This window comes from Cottoperca gobio, chromosome 13 (assembly GCF_900634415.1).
Source record: "Cottoperca gobio chromosome 13, fCotGob3.1, whole genome shotgun sequence".
In the NCBI taxonomy this organism is placed as follows: Eukaryota; Metazoa; Chordata; class Actinopteri; order Perciformes; family Bovichtidae; genus Cottoperca; species Cottoperca gobio.
In genome coordinates, this window is record NC_041367.1 from 2,671,691 (window position 1) to 2,697,313 (window position 25,623).

General features: G+C 43.9%; 1 protein-coding gene across 1 annotated transcript in view; it reads left to right on the forward strand.

Moving 5' to 3' along the window:
* Positions 1-25,623, forward strand: part of dner (delta/notch-like EGF repeat containing) — a 45,477-nt gene extending 19,854 nt beyond the window's left edge. The window contains exons 2-13 of the mRNA XM_029446928.1: positions 3,621-3,959; positions 4,039-4,136; positions 8,300-8,463; positions 11,261-11,409; positions 12,254-12,407; positions 12,929-13,042; positions 18,568-18,801; positions 22,481-22,603; positions 22,719-22,832; positions 23,134-23,265; positions 23,350-23,596; positions 24,337-25,623. Of these exons, the coding sequence (XP_029302788.1) occupies positions 3,621-3,959; positions 4,039-4,136; positions 8,300-8,463; positions 11,261-11,409; positions 12,254-12,407; positions 12,929-13,042; positions 18,568-18,801; positions 22,481-22,603; positions 22,719-22,832; positions 23,134-23,265; positions 23,350-23,596; positions 24,337-24,448 (1,980 nt within the window). The 3' untranslated portion in view covers positions 24,449-25,623. The remainder of the gene's footprint in view (positions 1-3,620; positions 3,960-4,038; positions 4,137-8,299; positions 8,464-11,260; positions 11,410-12,253; positions 12,408-12,928; positions 13,043-18,567; positions 18,802-22,480; positions 22,604-22,718; positions 22,833-23,133; positions 23,266-23,349; positions 23,597-24,336) is intronic.

The window sequence follows — 25,623 nt, forward strand, 5'->3', positions numbered from 1 at the left end:
AAAGAAAGTTCTTTGTAGTCTCTGCTTTTGGTCTCAACCAACTCCTACGTGAGATATCTGCGTCTTTAGCCGCTAAATGTTTGTGTCTTTGTGAAGGACGTGTGCAGCTCGCACGATATCGATTAGACACTTAAAGGTCTCTTCCTCCACCTGTGTGAAGCTGGGGGTTGAATGTGGACACCATGAAGCTTCTTTGTAGGGATGTGCTCCCGTTCAGCCTCAAGAGCGTTTGTGACGCTGATGTGAGGCGACGAGGTCGAGCTGTCAGCTTTAGAGTTCAGCTCAGTCGCAACATTCTCCTCATGGACGTTTTTATTTATGTATTTATGTCGACTTCCACGAGACACACAAACAACACAACTACACAATGAACAAAAAATAGTGCAGTTAGTGCAATGAAATAAAAGCAGTTACAAGAATCGTAAAAGAAACAGAGCTTTAACGTCTTAAAAACGTTGCTTTGTGCGTCGGGGGAACAGGAAGCAATGTTCTCCAGACTGCTAATAAAAAGTCAATATTTTCTATTCATTTATTTATAAGTTTTCCAATAAGATCGACGGTGGAGCCTCCACCAAACAGCAGTCTGTTGAGCAACAGATGATTCCTTGTGTGCTGCTTTATTCTGCCTCCCTGTGTTTATCATCACCACCCACTCACTTTGTAATATCAGGCTGAGTTTACACCTTCTGCAGTGTAACGCAACTCACCCTCTGGAGGACGTGACATAAAGACGCCTTTAGAAACATTTATTAACCTGCGTAGAGAAATTCTCTTTTAACTCCGTCAGAGGTCAGAGGTCAGAGGTCAGAGGTCAGCTTCAGATCTGCTGAGCTGCTTCACATTTACCGTAATGACTTGCTATCTGAGCTTAATGTATTAAACACTTGAACAGTGACAAACATCCTGCACTTTACACATTATACTCATATAAAATGCTTTATTTTACTGGTCCAGGAATTTTAGAAAATATTTCTGCAAAGGTTTCCAGGAAATAAATATATAAGTAAAGCTCAAATATTAATTTACTTTATTTCTCCATGTGCAGTATGTTGATCTCTTCATTGTTTGCTCCCCTATAAACAACATTCTTCCATGTTTAACTCCAACTAAAATACTGATGCTGTCTATTCATTGGAAGTAAGTCTCCATATCCCCTTTAATTTAAATGAAATTATATATTTTTGTCTAATAAACTTCTGAGGAAATGAAACTTTCAGCTCTTATGAAAGTCGGCCTGTAACTTGAAATCAAACTACCCGAGTGAATCCACTTTCTCGCTGCAGCTCAGCGACACGGCGCTTCAAATCACTCGGATGCATCATCAGAACATGAACTCTAACTTTCCTGTCAAGGTGCCGGTAAACTCCTTAACAAGAAGGTGACATGACATCGGCGTAACATCTCGGGGATGTGAGGCGCGCAGAGAAAAGCCTCCTGAACAAGCATTGCTCAGTTTGCTTGGTTGATCGTGCACACTCAGCGTTTCAGGTGCAGCTGAACTCAACAAAAGACATTCAGCGATTATTATTATATATAAAAGAAGAAGCAAATGTCCCTCTCTTAACTGTAGCTGCATGCTCACCAGGCTTAGTCAGCCGTTTGTGCGCATCTAACTCCTTTCACTTGGAGACTGAGATGTAACTTAACAGTTAAGTTAAGTTTATTCTGCTTAATTAAATGATCCATCTGCAGAGTTTCATGTTCAACAGACGAACTCTCCACTGCCTTTTGTGACTTTATTGTAGTTTGATTCCTTAAATCCAGTCCAATTAAAGCACGTGTGTGTGTGTGTGTGTGTGTGTGTGTGTGTGTGTGTGTGTGTGTGTGTGTGTGTGCAGACTCATCCAGCCCCTCCATCAGGTACATTGATGATGCCAATAGCTTAAGTAGCGTTGCTGTTTCCATCCATCCGGCTGTATTGATCCTCCCTCCTCAGGGCGGCCGTCCTAAATTAGCAAATACATCAGTGCACCTTGCGAAGCAATTAATTTGGTCCGGGAGGATCTTTTTGTTCTGTTTGTTGGTCCATGTGGAAATATAGATAAAGGGACTAATGTCAGTTATTATCGGCTGCTTAGATGATATTGATTCACAGCCCGCGGCGCACGAGCTGTCGGAGAATGAGAAGCAACCTCATGCAGATAGAAAGGCCTAAATACATGAATACTAATGGGAGCATGGAAGATGCCACATGCACGGGATAGTAATGACACACGTTCAGGCTATACACCACATTCTTAAAGGCTCAGGTGTGTTCAGTTTACCTGGGGAGGATGGGAGGTTTGGGAAGATGTAGTAGGTGCAACTAGAGGATGTGGAACATGTGACACAGTTAACTTCACTATCAATCATTCAGTTCATGTCTGTGTTGTGTTGTGTTGTGTAATAACTATTGTCTGTAATTACATTTAGGGTTTTAATTAAGTCTTGTGTCCCACCAGTCGCACACAGTGTGGGACTCGCTGCCTTCGCGTGTAAAGATGTATCTACTGAAGTGTAAACAGTCTACACGAGAAAGGAAAGATCACGTGCTAATGTATTTATTGTGATTCCATATTGCTCGTCCCCCCACATAAGTCCCCGTTCATGGCTCGAGCACCTTCTGTGCAGCCTGGACGGAAACATGTTGGAGGAGAAATCGGGAGTGACAGTCGAGAAAGGTCACGCGGCCGGACTCTAATGCTTCCTCTGACCCAGACAAGCCGAGGCTGCTGTTCTCTGACGGTGATAAAGTCCATCCCTGGCGCCGTTTGAGTGCAGATAAGAGCGGCAGACTCTGTGAGGACCGCAGAGTGGCCTGCTGAGACGCTCGGGACTGCTGTGCTTCAGAGCAGAGAGAAAGTTTGATTGAGGCATTGCGAGAGAGAGATTAGCACTAATGAGCTGTGACTCTGTCGTGGAGAGAGCGGACTGTTAATGACGCTCTGTTGTTCTGTTTCTCACATGCACTTCTATATGCAACGGGTGGGGGGGGGGGGGGGGGGAGCATCCTTCTGTTCGTCCTCTCTCTCCAGCCGGAGTTTTTGTTTTTCCCTGCGTTTTATTAAAAGTGTTATCTGAACACATTTAAATCCGACAGCTGCGGCTGCAGATACCTGCGTTAGTGTAAGAGGAGCAGGATTATACACTCTCTTAAGCCGACAAGAGGCAACATGTTGTCAGGCGGCGAGCTGCTGGGCTTTGTCCTCTTTCACCTTCAACATCTATATCACAATGTTTCCCTCCAAATATGATCAATTATTGATGGGGGGGGAACCAGCATGAAGGAGGCTGTCAGGGTACATTTTCATTGGTGCATGACGAGAGAAACCATGGGGACAAAATGCAATAGTGTGCGTGCAGGTATGTGTACGCTCATACTGCAGTGTGTGTGTGTGTGTGTGTGTGTGTGTGTGTGTGTGTGTGTGTGTAGAAGTGGACAATATTTCAGACCAAATGTAATAAAATAAATGAGTGGAGGGTGTAAGAGAGTAATAACAGAAGCAGCTGAGGATCATGAGAGGGGGGGGGGGTGAGATGGACAACACGACCCGTCTGCAGTGAAGCTGGATCCCGGCCGACGGAGGTGAAACACACGGTTGGATGATGATGTTTCTTCTTCTTCTTCTCTATTCTTTCAGTTCTTCACAGACCCGTGTGCCAGCAGCCCCTGTCTCCATGGAAACTGCAGCCGGAGCGACGGCGGGGAGGCGGGGGAGTACACCTGTGAGTGCACTGAAGGCTACGAGGGGGAGAGGTGCGATCAGATCCTATTGGACCTGCCGGCCGCCGACTGGGACCCCGCCACCCCCTCCGCTCCTGAACTGGCCACCCCCGTCGCCTCCACCACCGCGGCCGCCACTCAGCCGCCGCAGCCAACCACCACCCCCTCCACCACAACGCCGCCACCTCCCACCCTGCAGCCATGGCAACCCAAACCCGGCCAGAGGCTGCTGGTGGTGCCGTGGGAGGCGGACAGGGTGAGATAACTTCCAGGCTAAATTTAAGCTCCTGGGGGGTGGTGTTTAAAGTGTGTGACACATGTTGTGTGTGCTCCAGGTGACGGAGGGGCTGCACTGTGTGAGTCCTGAGCTGTGTGAGCTGACATCAGGAACTCTGACTCTGTCTCTGGAAGTGCCCGAGGAGACGGCTGTAAAGTAAGAGTAACTTTAGGACTTCTATTCCCTTAAAGCAGGGCAGGATTAACCAGCCGGGGGCCCCGAGACGACGACATGTGGCTTGTGGCCCCTTAATTATGCCCAGTTTCTCCTTCTCTCTCTGCGTAAGCCTTTTTCACAGCAGAGATTTTGACTTGTCACAGTAGGAACAGCTTCAGGTTACTATTAAGAGGAACGATGTCTGCGTTCTGGTGACAGTAAGTCGTGACAGGGTGACGGCAAACAAGCAGGATCCTCAAATCTAAATAAATGGAATAAAGCCCCCATTGTTACTTTCACTTTTAACACCTGCTACTGTGACATGTCAACATGTCTGCTTGGGAAAAGGCCCAATGAGTCCATCCTGCGATTGATGTTACGTACAGACACAAGCTCGCAGAATCTATCCTGCAGCCTCAATGAACGGTTGTTTGGGTCCTAATCAACAAGAATAACAGCAGAGCATGTTGTGTCTGCATAATCAGCATAATTAAAAAAAAGAAATACAGTAGAAACTGCTTTGCACAGCATTTTATCTGCATACCTTACATGCAACAACTTTAGTTGGCAACATAACAAAGCGTGCAGCTTCCATTTATTTCTCCTCGTGACCCACCTCTGAGACCTGAGACGCTGTAGTACACCACTACGGGTGTACTTCAGCTTTTCAGAGCATGTTTGCTCATAAACAGAATTACAATGGCTCTGTAAATAAAGCTCTTTGAATAATGCAGCAGCAGTGGTCAAGGTGAACGCTGGATGTCCTTGATGTTGCCCCTCATTGTAGATGGCAGGGACGACTCAGGACGCCGATCACGAGCGCAGACTGGGAGCTGCGACTTAATCAACTGCTGCTGCTTTGTTTTCATACTGTATAATTACACAGCACACCTGAACGCAGCCAGTGAAGGACACTTATGTACAAACACACATGCACCACTTGGAAATGAAGCAGTGATCCACAAGTGACATCAATTTAGAGGCTGATAATAATGTAGTAACGCTCTTGGATCCCAAAGGGGCTGCAGATTATTACAGATTCAAGCATTTATGGAACAATATCAACACTGATGCTTAAGTATCACTCATGAGGATTTTAATGCTTTTGAATAATGGTCTAATTAATGTAATTGCTTTGAAATAATGAATGGATTAAGTTCATGATTGAGTGTAATAAGAAGTGGAATACAAATACTAAATGAAATGAAGCCTTCCACTCTTAACACACATGAGATATAGGCCGTCATTTTAAAGAACTACCGCTCCATATATTATACTTCTTTCAGATTGAAGTAGTACCAGATGTCTGAGCTCCTGTGTTGTTCCTCGGGCTGAACGCAGATACCCTGCAGAGGAAAACTCATTTCAGCTGCTAGTAGCCGCTCCACCATCTTAATATTTCTGTGTCTGCTCGTAGCTTCACCTTCAGGCTCAGCCGATCCAACTCCACTCATGAGCACGACCTAAAATACATCCTTCCACAGCCCGACCTGTGCCCGGAGGACTTTTCTTCAGGTCTGAAGTCGTCTCATGTAGGAAGCAATGTCAAGTTTTATTTTATGCCTCTTAATCAGGGGGGTCAAACTCATGTTAGTTCAGGGGCCACATGCAGCACAATGTGATCTCAGGTGGGCCAGAGCAGTGACATCACAGCATGATAACCTGTAAATAACAACAACTCCACATGTTCCCTTCGTCTTAGTGCAAGAAACATTCTGAAAATGTTCAAATTGAATCTTTTTACAAAACATTATTAAGAAATAAAGTTGCAATTTCAACAATATTATCAGTTTATTATTTACACATGTGTGTTACAACGTACAGATCAGTGTGTCTACAAAGACACAACACATTTAGTCACAGGTATCTGGAACAGGATTTTACTTCATGATCAAAACAACTAATCTTTACACTTTGCAAAGTCATCCCGCGGGCCGGATTGGACCCTCTGAAGGGCCGGGTTTGGCCCCCGGGCCGTATGTTTGACCGCCCCTGCTCTAAATGGTCAATAAAAAGGTTTTAAAAACTTGATATAGCACTTTTCAAGCTTACGCACAAAGCTTTCCAGGTTAAAAGAGTTACATAGAAATATATATAACCTATATATATATATGGACCTCTGGTGCTGGTCCACCGTGCTGTGAATGGATCAGCCCCTTCCTACATCCAGGCCATGGTCGAACCATACACCCCAGCGCGTTCACTTCGCTCTGCGTCGACCAATCGGCTCGCCGCTCCCTCACTACGAGTGGGACCCAGATTTCCCTCAAACAAAACCGCCTGTTTGCTATCCTGGCTCCAAAATGGTGGAACGACCTCCCCAGTGATGTCAGGACAGCAGAGTCTTCACACCTACTGAACACTCACCATCATCGTATGTTGCACTTATGTTGTTGCACTTCAAACGGGCTTATTTGAAGACAGTGTTCACTTATACGATTGTACATGTTTGAAGCTCATGCACTCACAAGATTCTTGCTGTTCGGAGTTGTGTCTCCAGGATTGTTTGCACTTTTTGTACGTCGCTTTGGACAAAAGCGTCCGCTCAATGAACTGTAATGTAATGACAATAAAGTTAGAATAAAGCACAAAATGAAACCGGTGTATTAAACACATTAGATGTATAACACAGATATTTCTTTACGTCTTTGTCACGTAAAACACTTTCAGCTGCAGCTCTGTGTATGAAGAATACTGTAGAGGTAATAATAATGATTATAGTTCTTTTAGCTTTTAGTCATTAAAACTGATGCATAAATGCTGAGAGGACAACCACTGATTCTTCTAAAATATGAGAATGATTCTTCCAGACGTGGGCGTGAGGTTAGGGGGTCGTTCAGACACATTTCATCAGCGAGGAGCCTCATTGAACCCGCGTCTCTCTCACAGCGCTGGTTGACACTCGCCTCTCTGTTGTGAGTGCGGTAACTCGGTGTCAGCTTGGTGTTTGATGTCTCCTCAGCGGGCTGGCAGCTGTTGGAGCTCAGTGTCTCTGGCAGCAAACATGTCCTGCATTGTTCTTCTCACTCTTCTCTGCCCAGAAGGAGACTGGCTGCTCTGCTCACATGTTCGCAGCCTCCTCCCAGATCATCCTTTTATCTTATCTGCATGAGCATTGTTTCCAGTATTAGCCATATTAGAGGTATTATATCAGAACATGTAGAAGTAAATGCTCTTAAGCATCCCTTTGGTTGGTAGAACGCTCGTGCATTGTGCAGAAGGGAAAGGGCTTTACCTTGCAACAGCATTAAACATAGAAGTACGCTTTGTATTTATAACACAGTATAAATACAAAATTAATCATAAGTGCCCACGCACTTTAATTGGCTCCGGTCGGCCAATTGAGATAATCTGTATTAACCGACGTCTGCGCCCACGAGGCCGATTATTTATTTATTATAGTATTTCACTGAGCCAACACCAGCGAAGGCCACTACACTAACATTGTTTATTCATGTGTTATTTATGTAAGTTCACAGACTGTCTCTGACAAGTGTTGCTGTAAAGTGCAATAACACTTTCATTTTTTGCAAAGTTCAGTATTTTGATTACCTGTGGACATTTATTTAGTTGATGCATTTTTTGTAATTTTAAATAAATAAATGTTCATTTAAATTCAGCAATTGTTTTATTATTATAATTTTATCAGATGACAAAGAAATACAAAAAACAACACATTGACATCTGCCATCAATAAAACCATATTGTACCAATATGATGATGACAGCCCCCGACCACACTGGCTGTATTTCACAATATCCCCCCCACTGAGTCAAACAGACATGACTCACGAGCTGCCCACGATGCCAGGCTGGAGGATCTTTAATCATCTGTCCAGCCTGCTGTGGAGAATGGAGGCTAATATTTTATTAAGCTTCTTATTTTGACTGAACAAAAGATTTGAAGAAGTAGAGAGCTTCACAGAGAGGATTAGTGAATGTTTCTTATCTTCCATGCTGATAATGTCGACATTTTATTACTGTCTAAGATGCCTGGCAAAGAAAAATCCAAGTGTTCACTGGACATAGTGATATTTAAATAATTAAATATTGATATCATTTCAAAAAATACACATATGATATCAAAACTGTAGAGAAAGAACCACAATAATCAGTTCTCTTTGTGGTTCTCCTTCCCTGTTAATGTCCTTATTCTCCCACTAGGGTGGTGGTGAACGCCAGTGGAGCTCCGGTGCTGTGGCGTGTGAATGAAGAGGGTTTCCTCCGTTCCTCCATTTCGAACGGCACCACGATGTGGTTCCTGCAGGCCTCCGATGGACTGATGGTGCCAGACCACTCGCTGCCCCTGGGACAGAACTACTTCCTCAGTAAGATGTCACGTGTGCAAGCAAATGAAACGTGCAATCCACTGGTTTCAAAAATAAGATTGCATAGAAGTCTATGAGAAAATGACCCTAATTCTCGATTTATTATGTCAGTAAAAACACTTCTAATGAGTCTCAATCACTAGTTTTTAAGTGTTCTTCAGTACAGCAGGATGTTTTATTGTAAGTAATGCTCCCATTTAGGGTAAAAGAGACGATAAAGCAGCGTATGCTACCTTGTGATTGACAGGTTGCTCGCACAGTATTGTCCGGTTTGGTTGCTCTTTAACCCTTTCACATTGTTTTCAGTTCATGAAATGTAATTGCAGATTCACCCAAATCCTGAAAAGGTCTTAAAAGGAATTGAAATCATTAATCTAAAAATAAGTAGAAAATGTATATCCGCCTTAATTGGTATTAAAGTCTTAAATCAATTGACATTGCTATTTAAATTTGCCGAATGCTTCATGTCACTTCACCAAGATGGCGATCCACAGTTCACCCACAATGTTTGATTTTAATTATACTTTATCTCAGTTTTTATAATTGAATTTGTATGATCGCACATTCAACAACCGTCGAGAAACTAAATAGGAAACATTTTGAAATGCGTCCAAATAGCTAATTTACAACTGAGCCAAAAAATATCTGAGCATTAATGAATTTAAATAAATTGTATTAACAGTGTTTATTCCTGACATGACATTGGGGAGAATCAAATATTTGCATATCAGAGTCAGAATATTATATTTGCATATTGAAATAAACAACAAATATTTATGCTGATATTCCATCTGTATTTTAACACCGAGCTGCACACACACAGATGTTGTGGACGAGTCGACACAAAGTGCCAAAACGTGGTGTGAGCTGCAGTGTGTGTGTGTGTGTGTGGGGGGGGGGTGTATGTGTTCAACATACCTGATGCTGTTTCACTACGCTGCCTGTCTTCTGACCTTGACATGTCTTCTAACTCAACACAGCCTCTGAGAGAGAGAGAGAGGAGAGAGAGAGAGAGAGAGGACTAGAGAGAAGATGAGAGAGAGAGAGCAAGAGCAAGAGCAAGAGAGAGAGAGAGAGACACACACACCACACACACACACACACAGAGCGAGAGAGAGAGGACCACATAGAGAGCGAGAGAGAGAGAGAGAGAGAGAGAGAGACAGAGAGAGACAAGAGAGAGAGAGAGAGAGAGAGAGAGAGAGAGAGAGAGAGAGAGAGAGAGAGAGAGAGACCCACATAGAGAGAGACAGAGACACAGGGAGAGAGAGAGACCACATAGAGAGAGAGAGAGAGATGAGAGAGAGCGAGAGAGAGACAGAGAGAGAGACAGAGTAAGAGACACAGGGAGAGAGAGAGAGAGAGAGAGAGAGAGAGAGAGGAAAGAGACAGAGAGAGAGAGAGAGAGAGAGAGAGAGAGACAGAGACACAGGGAGAGAGAGAGAGAGAGAGAGAGACAGAGACACAGGGAGAGAGAGAGAGAGAGAGAGAGAGACCCACATAGAGAGAGACAGAGACAGAGAGACAGAGAGAGAGAGAGAGAGAGAGAGAGAGAGAGAGAGAGAGAGAGAGAGAGAGAGAGAGAGAGATGACATTGTGGAGTTAAATCCGAGGGGTATAAGGAGAGAGGAAGACTCAGATAAGGAGGGAGAAAGAGGGGAAGAAGAGATGTAAAGACAGGGAGGGATTAGAGAGGAGGAAGAGGATGCAGAAGGAGGGAAGAATGAAGGTCAAACTGCAGGAATAAGGCAGAGCCTCAGTGAGGAGGGAGGAGCGTTGACATGGCGTCCCCTCTTCACACGTCACCGTGTCTCAGAGTTGCCGATGTGCTTTTGACGACGTGATGGAGCGGTGACTCTGCAGCTCCTACATTCCATGTCATTGGCCTGACGATCATTTGGTCAGGAGTGACAGAGAAGCACGAGTTGTCCTGTCGACCCCCTGATTGGCTGAGCGGATTGCATCGTCAAAGTCTGGTCATCGGTGGACTCGCAGCTCATTGGCTCACATCAGGCTCTAAAAAGTGGCAGTTAATATTCACTATGTGGCTATTTTTATCCAAGTGCCCATGTAGCTATCAGCTTTGATTAACGATATAATAAGAGGTGTTCTGAACTTCTAGACCCAGAGAGACGAGACGGAGAGGCGTTATTTCAGTCCCGATGAAGACTGCGTCGCTTCTTTACACTTTTAGCCACATGGTAATTGTTTATTTGGCAGCAAGGCGTACTAGGACTTCTTTAAAATGTGTCCTAAAACACGCCTTTTGACCATCTTGTTTTTTGGAAACAGAAATGACATGAGAGGGCGGAGCCAAGTGCAACTAAACATTAAACAACACCATAATGTTACAATTAATTTAAGAATACACGGAGAGCACCCAGACTGGACAATGCCGTGGCAGCCCCGCCCTAAAGCACACGATGCTTTAGTGTCTACTTTACTCTAAACGGGACCAAATGAACACCCTGCTGTGTTGAAGAAGACTTGAAACTAGCGATCGAGACCATAAATTACTGAGGTAAATCAAGTGAGAAATAGTCATTTTCTCATAGACTTCTATGTAATCTGATCTTTTGCAGACGGTAGCGTCGCCCCCTGCTGGATATTTGAGATAATTCAGGTTTGAGGCACCTGAAGGTTGCAGCTTACATTTGTTAAAGTATATCATAAATAAATGTCCATTTCAACATGGTGTCTGATGGATAATTATTCTAATAAACCTCTCGAAGACACGGGGATAATTAATTCAATAATGCCATAATATAATGTAATGAATGACACTGTTCTGTGACAGGTGTGTTGCACGTGGGCACCCCCACCGCCCCGGAGGTCACCCTGCGTCTCAACCTGACTGTGAAGGCCAGCAGCTGCGTGGAGCCCGGCAGCAGCTTCAGTGACCCTCAGTGCTCCGGGAAGGGCAAATGTATCACGCAGCCCTCCGAGGTGAGCAATAACGTTCCTTATATGAAGACAACATTCACGCTTCACTGTGAATGAAGCTGAAATGCACAGGAGGAAAGACATCCTGCAGTGTTATTGTAAACTTTAATAGAGGCCACGAGTCCTGAAATAGAAATGTGGCGGCGAGGCAACACATCCAAACTGAAACTGAAGCATCCTGATACTTCTGCAGTGATTTAATACATCGTCTTTATTCTGTCGCAAATCACTCACTTCTCAATTTAGTAGCATAAAAATAGTGCCGCTGCAAAACAAGTAGAAGCTTTCCGTATTATTATAACCCAACATTGTCACTTCAGCGTCCAGTGACTTCTCCCCGGGTTTCACTGAACAGCCAACAACGCAGAGCTCGACAGAGAAGGGAAAGCAGTACAGAACAGCACCGCGCCACGCGTTACAGCAGTTTGATTATCTGAGAGTCAGACATGCACGCAGGTCTGGGGTCTGGTGCAGCAGCAAGAGAAGTGCGAGGAGCGGAGCGTCTTCATGCACACACTGAACTACAGCCGCTGCTGCGACTCACTGGACATGATGAATGAACACGAGTAGCGACGGAGGTGTTGCAGAGACCATTTCAGGGTGTCTCTCCTCTCTCATTATCTCTCCCTTCGTTGTTTGAGAAAATCAAAGTGTGTCGCTGCTGCTTGTTGTTGCTTTGGTAGATTTCTGAATAATTTCCCAATCTCATTATTTCTGTTTCACAAGTTTTTCTTTGCTTCCCTTTCTCCCGTCATTTTACCTTCAAGGCTCATTGACATAACACACGTGTGTGTGTGTGTGTGTGTGTGTGTGTGTGTGTGTGTGTGTGTGTGTGTGTGTTTTGCAGAGCACTTTCTTCTGTGAGTGTGAGGACGGCTACACTGGAATCTTTTGTGAGGAATTCGACGCCTGCCACCGCCGACCCTGTCGCAACAACGCCACCTGCACCGACGTCAGGCAGGGGGGTGAAGGACACAACTTCACCTGCACCTGCCCCCCAGGTGTGTTGGATGTGTTGATACACAGATACAGCTTTACACACATGTGTATAAGTAGGGCGGTGAATCGAGTCTGCATTCAGCACACAGGAGACTGCGTGACATCCATCACAGGATGTCCATCAGTGGCAACATCTAGGTTTGTAAAGAAGTGTGGAAGTGAGTCGATTCACAATCTCAGAAGATAAGAAAGTCTTCAAGAAGAAGAGTGTGTGGTCGGATATTATAGTAAATCTGTGAGTAAGAGCACCTTGACCTTGTCACATTCATCTTGCGACAGGGACTTGAAGCGACGGCCTCCGGGCGGAAGGTAAATGTCGGAGGTGACCACTGATTGTTTTTCGCTCCTCATTAGGGAGCTGTGCTAACAAGCCCTTTGTGTGGCAGACACAATCAGTGCATTTTGAAGACATGATTGTATTTCTTTATTAGGATCAGCTGCTCCTCGTCCTGCACTCTATCATCCACACCAGACAAACATGCACATGAATAAACATATAAATACGAAATATATTTGTTCTCAGGTTATGAAGGGGAGCGCTGCCAGTTGCTGGTGGACCACTGTCTCTCTCAGCCCTGCAAGAATGGAGCCACTTGCTTCAGCAGCCTGGCCGGGCCCCGGTGCTACTGTCCCGAAGGTACGAGCAACACGTTGATGTTTTAAACCTTTATTGATATTTAGAAGTTGCACTTTCTTACTTTGTGCTCTGCAACTGCTGCACGACAGTTTCCTGTCCCTGGGGAGACATGGAGCTCTCTTTGTCTCATCTGTCACTGCGTGTGTTGGGGGGGGGGGGGACGCTGCCAGATGTGACTTCACTGCGTTTTTAAATGTCAATATTTTTCAGTCATTTATTTTGAAGCAATAAATCAATTTGACATTTTTAAAGAAGAAAATAGATCTCTGATGGCTGATGTCTATAATGCATTACAAACACACTTATAGTGCATTATAATCTTCTTACAGTTCTAATTCATTCAATTCAGAATGATTTTATACAATTCATACAATATAATCTTTTTTAAATCCACTATAATGTGAATTTAAGTTTTGGTCATTGGGTGGTTTAAGAAAATAATAATAATAATAATAAAGTAAAATAATTAAATAATATTCTTTGTATGTTGTTCTTGCATATATTTAATGATATTATTGTCACTTGACTTAAAGCAAAGAATAACCACTTAGAGTAATTATATATAATAATGCATTATTACTGTGAACACAAAACAAAACAAATATGAAGTATTATAATACTTGACCTCATTATTCAATGCTTTATAATGTCTTATGAGTTTTGTGTGTGTGTGTGTGTGTGTGTGTGTGTGTGTGTGCATGTGTGTGTGTGTGTGTGTGTTTCAGCTGTCTGAATCCAGTTATTATACACTCGGTAGTCTGCTGCGGGTTCACAGTATCTGTGCCACGGAGATGCTTAATTTAAACCTTCCTCCTCTCTTCTAATTAGTGTTCGTAGCCTCAGCGACCTGCTTCAGCCTCTCCAGGGAAATCTGTGACCGCAAAACTTCTGCCGAAGCAGCATTTCCTAACAAGAGCACTCTCGGTACATCATGTACTGGTAGCAGTGTATACAGAGTGTGTATCCACACACACACACACACATACGTACACAATACAGGGCAAACATTGGGTAACAATGGAGCTCGCCACACATAAATAAAGAAACAGCAGATGGATGTCTCATTGTTCCAGGTATGCAGCTCCCAGCAGTCGCTCACACTGTAACACCTGACTGTACTGCTAATCTGCAGCTGCCACACAAACACAGCTCCCCAATGAGGAAAGGAATTCATAATCCACCACGTGTGTGTGTGTGTGTGTGTGTGTGTGTGTGTGTGTGTGTGTGTGTGTGTGTGTGTGTGTGTGTGTGTGTGTGTGTGTGTGTGTGTGTGTATGCCTCTCACAGTAAAAGAGGGCTTTTAAAAATGTCACAAGCTCGTTATTATTAATATTTCTGCGTCTTCACTTCCAATTTTGCACATTTGACCTCCTTTGTGTGCAGCATCCGGGTCATTTACAGGTAGACACTCAGCGCAGGAAACACACAGGTGTAAATAATACAACGATTCGTCTGCTGTGACATAAATACATGAGAACAGAATCCACATAAATACTGTAAATGTGATGCCTTTCATGTTGCAGCAGCAGCAAACTCAAATTGAATTAGCGAGTAGAATTATAGTTTGTAATAAACACAATCTGTAAATATCACACATTTGCCTTTAAGGGTGTTTTACAGTCCGCACAGGGTGTGACTCCCTCTGTGCTGTGAGCCTCGCTTGGGAAAATTTTGACCTTGAACGGGAATAAAATGCAAGAAAATCAGGAATATAACCGACCACAAAGCTCCACTTAAACTCACGATGGGAAATCCATAGAAGAGGATGTCTCAGCGTAGGACACTGTTTAACAAATCATCAATTAATAACTGAAGGCTAAACAATGCTCAGTAAATATTCCCCTTTCATAAATCTGTTCATTCTCTCACGTTGTGCTTCGTGGGGAGACTTCAGGTGAAGGTTTGGTGTATGTAGAGAGGTTACTGTTGAGGTTGGAGTACGACTAATACATGTAAGGTGTTTTAATGTCCTCCTTAGTGACACAACATGTGTTTCACTGAAGCTCAGAGATGAAGAGAGGTGTCTGATCGAACACTCAAACATATTATGTTACATCCAGAGTGTTTTCTAACATCCTGTAAAGTTTAACGTATTAGAAACATTTTTCATTCACACTCCAAGTCCAAGAATGCTTTTGAGTAAAACCTCTCAGTGTGTGCGGCGGGGAGATAACAAAGAGAAGTTTGTAAAGAAGGAGATTGATCTGTTGTTCCTCCTGCAGTCACTTCCCTCAGGGAATCTTTGTCTCTTTGATCGGAGCAGAAGTCTTTCTGCTCGTGTCTCTCAAGAAGTCGGAGGCTCTCCAGTAATTAGGATTGTGCAGTAGTGTCCTCCACAGGTAAAGACATGTAAGCACACTGAAGTGTTTTAAATGAACATGCACAGAGGGCACACACAGATCTACACGCCCGTAACTCAGCTCCAAGCTGTCTCGCAATGTTCCCGCACAGACGAAAGCAATGAATATAAAGATGGATGAAGTGACAGCTGCAGCAGATGTCATCAGAGATGCATTAACTCCCTGAGAGAAGAAGATGCCTTTTCATTTGAATAGATTGACCCTGCAGGGAGAGAAGGGAGTAGTTTGTGCTCTCACACACTAATCGTAGGTATACTTATGAACATTAATACGCTGTAGTTTGAGTATATTGCACCAAAATTGTGAACCAGGAAGTAGAAAGCGTGAAGAAGTCCACAGAGGCATGAGGTCGGCATGTTACGCAACTTCTGAACTTTATTTTGAAAGCACTGATGTATTTAGTAAAGATATACATTTTAAGAAGTTCTCTACTCTCTGACCGCCGTCTCAGTTAAAAGTTATATGATATCAAAGCCAGATCTGTATGAACACTATTAATAATATGAATTTCACAGATATTCTCAAGTACATGTTGTACTCTGACTTCCCAACGGAGACTTCCACACTCAGATGAACTTTTCCTCACTTCCACACACACTTATACGCACTGACAGGAGAGGAAGTGTCAGTGCTGTGACTGCCTCCAGTCAGAACGAGCCGGGCGGGGGAGCGAGAGGTCTCGCTAAATATAAACTGCTTTTAATGTTGGCAGGTTTGAACGCCAGCAGCAGGAGCGAACAGACTCCTCTATGTCAGCCATGTCACTGTGTGTGTGTGTGTGTGTGTGTGTGTGTGTGTGTGTGTGTGTGTGTGTGTGTGTCTTTGATAGCTATTTAGACAAATAAACAGAAAAGGTTGAGCTCAAGAGGTGGAAGTTCTAAACACAGAGCAAAGCAGGGCATTTAAATACAAAATATAAAGTTAAAATGATGCAAGAATGTGTGTAAGAGTGTGTCTGCGCTCGCATCTCTGTGTAAGCATAGGAGAATAGATGAAGGAGCTTGAAAGAGAGATTTGGGTGAGATTTTCCTCCTCTCTGCTGCTGAATGATAAATATCCTCCTCACACGGGGAAATAAAGTCTCGCAGATCAATGGATGCTTGAGAGAAATCTCTTCATTAGCTCAATTGAGTGTGCACTCCCATGCAGTCAGCACAGGGATTTACTACAGTGTTACTGTAAATCAGAGGACCCACACACACACCGTGCACACAGCACAGGCGTTCTCCGCTCTGCAGTACAATGGCAGCTTTCATGTGGAGGTGAAGCGATGAAGAAAGGGAGGAAGTTATTTATAGATGAGGAGGATATAGGTGAAATAAGCAGAAGCTCACACGCTAATGAGAGGACGTGAAGAGGAAACCACTGGAAACCAGGCGCCCCACGAAGAGGAGTGAAAGCAGAAACACAAGCGTCCTCCTTCAATACAATAGGAAAAGCTGTTTCTAACGACGACGAGGAGGAAGGGATAAAAGAGAGAACATTAGGTGGCGTCAGGACAAAACCACTTGCTGTCTTTCTCTCAGTACAGCATCTTCATCAGTGCTGTAACTCTTCTCACATGCTTCTGCAAAACTGGGCAATCATGAGGCTGAAAGGCACATAAGTAGGATTTCATTCAAAGTTGGGACGATGGTCAGGCAGATGCACGCTGGGACGTAGCTTCCTGTTTCGTGTCTACAATCTGGCACCTGATCGCTACGCAGAAAGCAAAATGAACAGAAAAGGGAAACTCCAGGCAGATACAGACACCACCGCACACTGCGGGTCATACGGGATGATGGAGAGATTATTTAGTTATGAGTCTATAGATTCTACTCATTGTGTCTTTTTAAAGGAGTATTATTCGCTTATTCCTGAGAGGTTGACGAGAAGATCTAAACCACTCTCATGTCCGTCTGTCAGAATATGAATCTACAAGAGAGCAGGCTGTTAGCTTAGCTTAGCATAAAGACTGGAAGCAGGAGGAAGCAGCTGACCTGGCTCTGGTACAGCACGCCAGGTTAGCTGTTCCCCCTGCGTCTATGCTAAGCTAAGCTAAGCTAAGCTAAGCTAATGCTTCCTGGCTCGAGATTCATACTAAACTTACAGACATTAGAATGAGCATTAGTGTATTTCCCAAAATGTCAAACTGTTCCTTTAATATAATCAAGACGTGCGTCAGATGACGTGACACAGAACTTTAAGGCTTCAATAATTGCAGAAGAAAGAGCATTTAGTTTAAAGTCTAACATTTTACAGGATAGTTTTGTGGAAGCTTGTTTGTTAAACTTATAAATACTCAATGCACAAGATATTACTTTGCATTTTATGTCATCCTGCGGTTGCGTCCCACACTTCTCATGACCTGCGCTCGACAGCTGGGAGACTGTACTGGTTGTGCAAGCAGGAACATTTGTGCATATATATTTCTACCCCCTCTTGCAGTTTATGAGATTTAATTCAGGAGCCCACACTGAATGAAGCACGTGTGCGCTGCATATCTTCAGGTAATTGACGCTACAGATGGAACGCGTGCTGCCGTCGGATGGTTGCACTTAAAGTTTAAACACACCACAAGCAGTTGTGGGGGACATTAGGGTAGATTCTGTGCTGGATTCAGTGACTCTAAGCAATAAAGACATTAAAAATCCTATTTTGATGTGTATTTAAATGTTTGTGTAAGTTATTATTTATATCAAAACACAAAACTCACCATATATTTGAGTCTGGAGTTCTTTGTGTGCGGCTCCGACAACTAAACCCACACACATTTCTTTGTGAGCTCATTTGCATTAAGAGGCACTCTTAGTGGGCTGAAGAGTAGGTGCAATTTCATGCCAAATAGATGTCACAAATCGCACATGATTTGCATAAACACAACCCCTGCTGTGCCACTCTGGGCACCTTGTTGCAAGAAGGTTCTTTGAAGCCTTGAAATGTCCAAACTTGAGAAGAGTTAAATCAGTTTTTTCGCCTGCAGAATTGGCAACAGGCCTTCCCTCCCACCGCAGCGTTCTGCTCTACGTGTTGTTTAATGTTCTGTAGGTGGTAAGGACACAACGTTTTAAATGATATCAAGGGCACTGGCTGCTTTCCAGAGGTTGTGTTTTTCATATGAGGACTATTGTTCTTTTTTCTGATGGTGATTTCTCTCTCTGTCCCACCACCCTCTCCCTCTCGCAGGCTACCAGGGTGCTACGTGTGAGCAGAAGGTGGACCCGTGCGCCTCCAGCCCTTGTCACAATAACGGGACATGCTACGCCCAGGGCCCCGGCCCCCTGGGGTTCGGCTGTAGCTGCACAGCGGGCTTCACCGGCCCTACATGTGCCCAGCTGGTGGACTTCTGTGCCCTGAACCCCTGCGCCCACGGGGTCTGCCGCAGCGTGGGCAACAGCTACAGGTGTCTGTGTGTCCCAGGTGAGTTGCAGTGTCAGTCTTCTTAGTGACTGCAGTAAAGGCTTAGTGTGCTGATGTCATGTGGTGAGCCACATTTAGCCAAAGTCAGTTTGAGGTGGGACAGTTGTTCATTCAACAGTATCTACATAATAAAAATATATAATGAATCCTCGTACCATACCATTTTTCCACACAACTCTTGCTAACTTTATTTGACACACGTGTCATGGGACTTATTTTACCAAATGCAGTGTTTGTGCTGCAAGAGTATCACTTACTGAAGGGGCTCGATGAGATTACGATCCTGAGCTCCACTTCCGCAGCAGAGCAGCTGCTCCTCTGTCACTCCTGCAGGTTTTGCATCGTTCTCTGTTGTATTTCGTAGGATTGATTTGTGGAAAGAGATCCTGTGTTTTGTTCATGCTGAATAGTCACTTTAAACAGAAACTATTGGCTTCAGGCCCCCCCGAGCCCTCGGACACCTTGAGCCTGTTCTCAGTCCTTCGCATTCAGAAATCCATCCAAAGCTGTGACATACCTTCTTGATCTGAATACATCGCCGCTCTAAATCCAGCTTTACAAGCAGCACACAAAGCTCAGTGAAGTGAGGACGGGGACTTTTAGCATCGGGCTACAGCAGTAAATATCAACGGGCTGAACGACGAGTTATAATTAGACGATCGTGGCGCTCGCGTCGATGCCTCTGTGATGAAATCAATTGAGTGGAATGATGACTTTTCATAATCCATTGTCTTGCAATTACCTTGCCAGGATGTTGGAATAGATTACTTTCCCAGTGGCCCATGAACATAATTTGACACTTTGCCCCCCCTGCTCTCTGTTTATACTGTCTGTCAGTCGGATGTTTAAGTCAATCACCATCTGGATCTCTTACTAGACGCTCCCATTCATTCTCCTTCATTAGCAGCCTCTTGTGTTGTCTCTACTGAATGAATGCCAACCTTAAAATAACTTGTAGCTCGTACTTGCAGTGCGAAGACCAGAGAAAGAAATAATGAAGTCTGGAGGTTATAAATTCAAAGATTAAGGTTTCTGCATCAGACAGTGAGTAGGTTGGATTTCTGCAGTATTATGAAAAAATGCTGTCAACAAACACAATCCAAGGTTTTTGACGGTCGAGCTTTTAGAAATAAAACGGCTATTAATGCTGACACTCAAGTTCTGATACAGATGCCCATATTTGGACCAATAACTCTGTTTTATCAGCATTCAACAGCAAACAGTTCATATCCACCACTTGTATTACATTTCTGATAGACTTGCCTCAACTTTAGGACTTGGGAAAGGTCATGTGGCTTTACAGGTGCCTATAGCTGTGTACCGTCAGTAACGGTGATAATTAACACTATATTAAAAATGATTTCACCGAGGGGAAGCATGTAGATAGGAAAAGGCAGAGGTCCCAGGATTGCTCCCTGGGGTACGCCGCTGATTTAAATGATGTATTTGGCTTCTTTTCGAGCTCTTTTCCAATCCTGAGAAACAGTTTCCTAAACATTTGAACTCTAAAAGTTATTGCTTGAGTCGATAATCCCTCCACCAGTCATGTTCCTCATGTTTATTCAAAAGCTTTCACTCTCGCAGTGTCCTGGCGTGCAAAGCAGTCGTCCTTTGCTTTCCAATTATTCAGATATATTTTTTCCTCCCCACAGCCTCGCTCTTATTCTTTTTCTATTTTGCATTTCTTTTCTGTTTTATTTCTTTCTTCTAATGCTTGTCTCTTTGTCCTTCCACGTCTTTATCTTCCTGCCGTTTACCTCACTCGCCTTTCATCCTCCGTCCTCTGGTTGCCATGGTGAAGCATTTGCCTTACAAATACGTGCGTGTGTGTGTGTGTGTGTGTGCATGTGTGTGTGCGTGGCTCCCAATCAATTGTCTGTGACTACGCTGATGGAGCAGATGCAGCCGTCCAATCAAATGTCTCCACTCAGACCGCCCTGTCTAATGGGATTGGTGAAATTGGTGATTTATAATTAGCATTGCAGACACAACAGTGAACACACACACACACACACACACACACACACACACACACACACACACACACACACTCTAAATGTTTTGTAACAGAATTGACCTTTTGTCCACCTCATCAGAATGCCAGCTGGTGTCTAAAGTGTGACTTTATGTGCATGCTGTGTATGAATGTGTTTATTTGTGTGATTGCACGCACATGGAAACAGTAGCGTGTAAGCGTGCTAATGTTTGTATGTTGCGTAAACGCCTGCTGGCTGTCTGAACGAAGGCTGCTGGGGTGCTGATATGTAGAAGGATCCGTCCTCCAGTTCCCTGTAATCCCGCTCACATGCGAGGCTGCCAGCCCACCACCACGGCACACACAGAGCAGACGGAGTCTTCGAAAGGCACTTGACATTTCATTGGCATTTCACAGACCCTCGAGGCTCTCGCTGGGCTCCTCATTAATTCCCCCTCTCTCCTTCCCCAAACACACGTTAGCTAAGGCCCTGGGAAGGTTTGTTTGAAACTTCGTCAGCACTGAGACCCAACTGAGAAATGCAAAGTGTGAGCGGAGCTAATGGAAACAGATTGCTACACTGGTCATGTTCTGTAAAGACTCCAGAGACATTTGCTCTTCTGGGGATTTTGGTTCTCAAGTCGTAGATGATTGAGAATTACATTACAAACCAGAGGAGGATGAAGTAAAAGAAGTAATACCACAGTGTAGAACTACTCTCAAACTCTTACTTAAGTAAAAGTAATATACTTAAAGTACTCTTCAGAATAAAACATATTATATTATTGGATTACAATTATTGATGCATTAATGTGTTCATCACTTTTATGTTGCAGCTGGTGAAGGAAGAGCTTTTGTTTTGTGAATTTCACCAAACGATCAATAAAGTTATTCTTAACCTTTAATAATATGTGATAATAATTTATATTATTATTCTGATTAAAGTAAATAAATGTAGTGGAGTAAAAAGTATAATATTTGCCTCTGAAAACGTGTAAACTTAAAGTGCAGTACTCGAGTAAATGCATTAGTTACTGTCCACCACTGATTACAACACCGCAGACGATCACTCTGTCCTCCAGTCTTCTCTTCTTGTTTCTTACAGCTGTTTCGACACAATCTGCACTTTAGACAAAGTGTTCGTCCTCCTTTGCTTCTGAGTATCGTTGCAGAAACAGAAGAGTGATCGATCGTCTGTTCCTCGTGTTTCAGATGTTGCACAGCTGCCATCCAATGGAAAGACAGTGCACTGCATGTCATTGACCTGAAGCCCATCAGTGGCTTTTCTGGCTCTTGGTTGATTGATAGCTTTAGTTTGCTCGTGGTTTTGTGTCACTGCACTCTTGTATCTTGTGTTGTGTTCCATGATGAAACTGCTTTCTGCAGTATTATTGCTTGGCAATATGCACACATGCACACTTCTGCTGTCTCTACAGACAAACAAGGCTGCACACATGCACAAAGAAAGAGAAGGTTTAGACTAATTTTAATGTTCATGATGATTTAAGTGTCATAGCACCACCAAATGCTTCTCCACTGAGGGTCAGTAGAAGTGCTGATCACAGCTGAAGAGCCTGCATTCTCAGCAGAACCCTCTCCTAGATAAAATAAGGTTAAACATAATCTGGGTGCTTCAGCAATGCAGCAAAGTTATTGTTCTGATTAAATATTTAACGACTTAATATATTTCTGTGTCCCATGAAGGCTACCACGGCTTGTACTGTGAAGAGGAGTACAACGAGTGCCTGTCTGCCCCCTGCCAGAACTACGCCACCTGCAGGGATCTCATCAACGCCTATGAGTGTGTCTGCACAACACAGTTTGAAGGTACGTGTGTGTGTGTGTATGAGTTGTTAAGATGCAGGCGCACATCCGTACATTACATTCATCCTCTATAAAGATGCATGTTATGGTTTCACACGGCATGTGTCTGTGTGTGCAGGTAGACACTGTGAAATCTACAAGGATCCTTGTCTGAAGATGCACTGCCAGAATGGAGGCCACTGTGAGAGTGCGGGACTCAACGTCTCCTGCGCCTGCCCACCTGGATACCTGGGTGAGCACTGGGAGCACCATGAGTTTAGAAAGGCGAAACAAAGTCTAACTAAAGGCCGAGTATAGATGGAGGTTGTGCAAACGTTGAATGTTGAGTTGGTCTGAACTATCTAAGATAAAGAAAGAAAGCTTTTGACACAATCCTGAAAAGCTCCTTTGGCCCATTTTAAGGTTTTTAGGGTTAAACCCTAAAGTTCCTGCGTTTGAAATGCGTCAGGAGTCAGAGTCCTGCGAGCCTCAGATTCTGCTCTTGCCTTTGTTGATGTAGTTGTTATTGAACGCAACCTTTCCTGTCCACCCAGGGGAGAAGTGTGAGGTCGACGTCAACGAGTGCGAGAGCAACCCTTGTCACCACGGAGGCACCTGCGTTGACCAGTCAAATAGCTTCACCTGTCACTGTCCACCTGGGTGGGTGGGGCCCAGCTGTGAGATCCGTAAGTCAGAACACTTCTGTTCAGTATTAATCTAAAGTCTGACGAGAGGAAAGCTTCATGCCTCTCTCTCCGTGTGTGTGTCAGACCTGCAGTGGAAGCCGGCACACACCGAGGACACCCTGACCAACATGCCCCGTCACTCTCTCTACATCATCATCGGAGCGCTGTGTGTGGCCTTCGTGCTCATGCTCATCATCCTCATCGTGGGCATCTGCCGCATCAGCCGCATCGAGTACCAGGGCTCGTCGCGCCACGCCTACCAGGAGTTCTACAACTGTCGCAGCATCGACAGCGAGTTCAGCAACGCCATCGCCTCCATCCGCCACGCCAGGTCAGTGACAGGATTTGAATATATTGATTGATTGACAACAAAGTCTTGTTTCTGTCAGCATTAATGTGTTGGCGCTTTTACTCAATGTTGCATTTCCTAACAGATGAAGGTCAGTGTACTATAGTCACAATCTCAATTCAAGGTCGATTCCCTCCCTGTTCCCCGGAGCTCGTGGACTTTGAGATACAGTCGAAAAAACTCCAAAACAAGCGAGCGAGTCTGTTCCTGTTTCCAAGGTCAAGATTAAACTGTCAAGCTCAAGTCAGTTTACGAGTCCTGGGGGAGGAATACTCATCTGAGAACATAACCTGATGATGTCATCAGGGCTGTGGATGTCTCAGCGTTGATGTTTGAAGAGAACTGGATGCAGCGCTCAGTCGTGTGAAAGTTGCTCAAGGGCGCAGGAAGACGTTTCCTTTAACCCGCCTCTCGGTCTCGGGCTCTTTCACGTGAACGGACATAACTTTGGTTTAAAAGCTCTTCCTGGGGGGGGGGGGGGCTGGCACTGTAACAGGCGGGGAGGGTCCAACAAAAAGACATTATTGAGTTATGTGAAGTGTTGGATCCAAAAGCGAGGATATCTCCTGCTCCTCTGCTTCATACTTTCTGTTTCTATTTTATTATTTTCTGTATTTCACGAGTCGCTCTAACTTCGTAGTTCAACTCTAAATCACTGAAATGCTCTTTTAATTAATAAAAGTGAGTTTCTTTGACACTAACAAACGTTTGTGTCTCATTAGATTTGGCAAGAAGTCCAGGCCCGCCATGTACGATGCCACTCCCATCGCCTATGAAGACTACAGTCCTGACGACAAGCCTTTGGTCACCCTCATCAAGACGAAGGATTTGTAAAAACACAAGTTATACACACACACACACACACGTACACACACACACACACACATATGCAGGTCAGTATACATCTTAAAGTATTTCTTAAGAAAAAAAAATAACAGCAAAACAAAATTGAATGTAAAGTGGAGAAAAAATAATCCAAAACATACTCTGTAGTTTAAAAAGAACAAATCTGGAATTTGATATACGTCTATTTTCCTGTCAAAGTCCACGATAAGGCTTTATTGTAGCATAAGAGCGTACTTTGCATTACTTAAGTTATTGATGATGGCCGACACTACAAGAGCGATGACTTTAGTCTGCACCAGACTGTCTGCCAGCAGCCCACCAGCCTAAATTTCTACGTGTAAACTCAGCAGACAGCGCTGATGGCAGTCCGTACAGGTGTGGTAGAAATAGGTGCATTCCTCTTGGTGCATACACTGTCTCTTTTTCTATATCTAAAAAAAATCTGCAGTAGGTTGCCTTACTCCGTGCATGGATAGATTAGATGTTCTCTCTGTATTATTTTAAAATCCTTTGTACTTGATTGTTGTTGTTTTCTTTTCTTTCATTGCAGATGTATTTCGCTCTGTCAAGATTGTACCAAATATCTTTTTTTTTTGGGGGGGGGGGGAGTAATTTGTGGTTAGTAGATCAAATACACACATGTATAAAATACTAGTCACACTTTCTTTTTGAAAATACATATCGTCCTGTTATTTACATGCAAGTTTCTCAATGGTGTATGAGTAGTAAAGACAGTTTACAGACTTCTGTGAGCCTACCGTCCTACTGTATGTATTTCAGTGATATTTAGGATAGTAGGTAGGTATATTTCTCAATGCACAGACACATAGTTGGTTTTACTCAGTGTGCACAATCACCTCTAGTATTGGCAGTGTTGAATAGTTTCAGGGGGAGAGTTTCTATCCTGGCTTTAGGGTGTAGAAGAGGGAGGAGGAGGGACGATATCTACTCCAGAATAAATGTGCTTCTGTGTCCTGCCAATGGAAAAACGCTCTGTTCGTGCAGCTGTGTTGTTCCTCTCAAGGTCAAGCAATGTTTTACCAATAGGCTCAGCTAATCCTCTGTTTTATTTCTCTCTCATTTTAAACACATTGACCACATGATTACCTATTATCTATGTTGAATGATGTAAACAATAAAGATTCAAGTGAACATAACCTTCA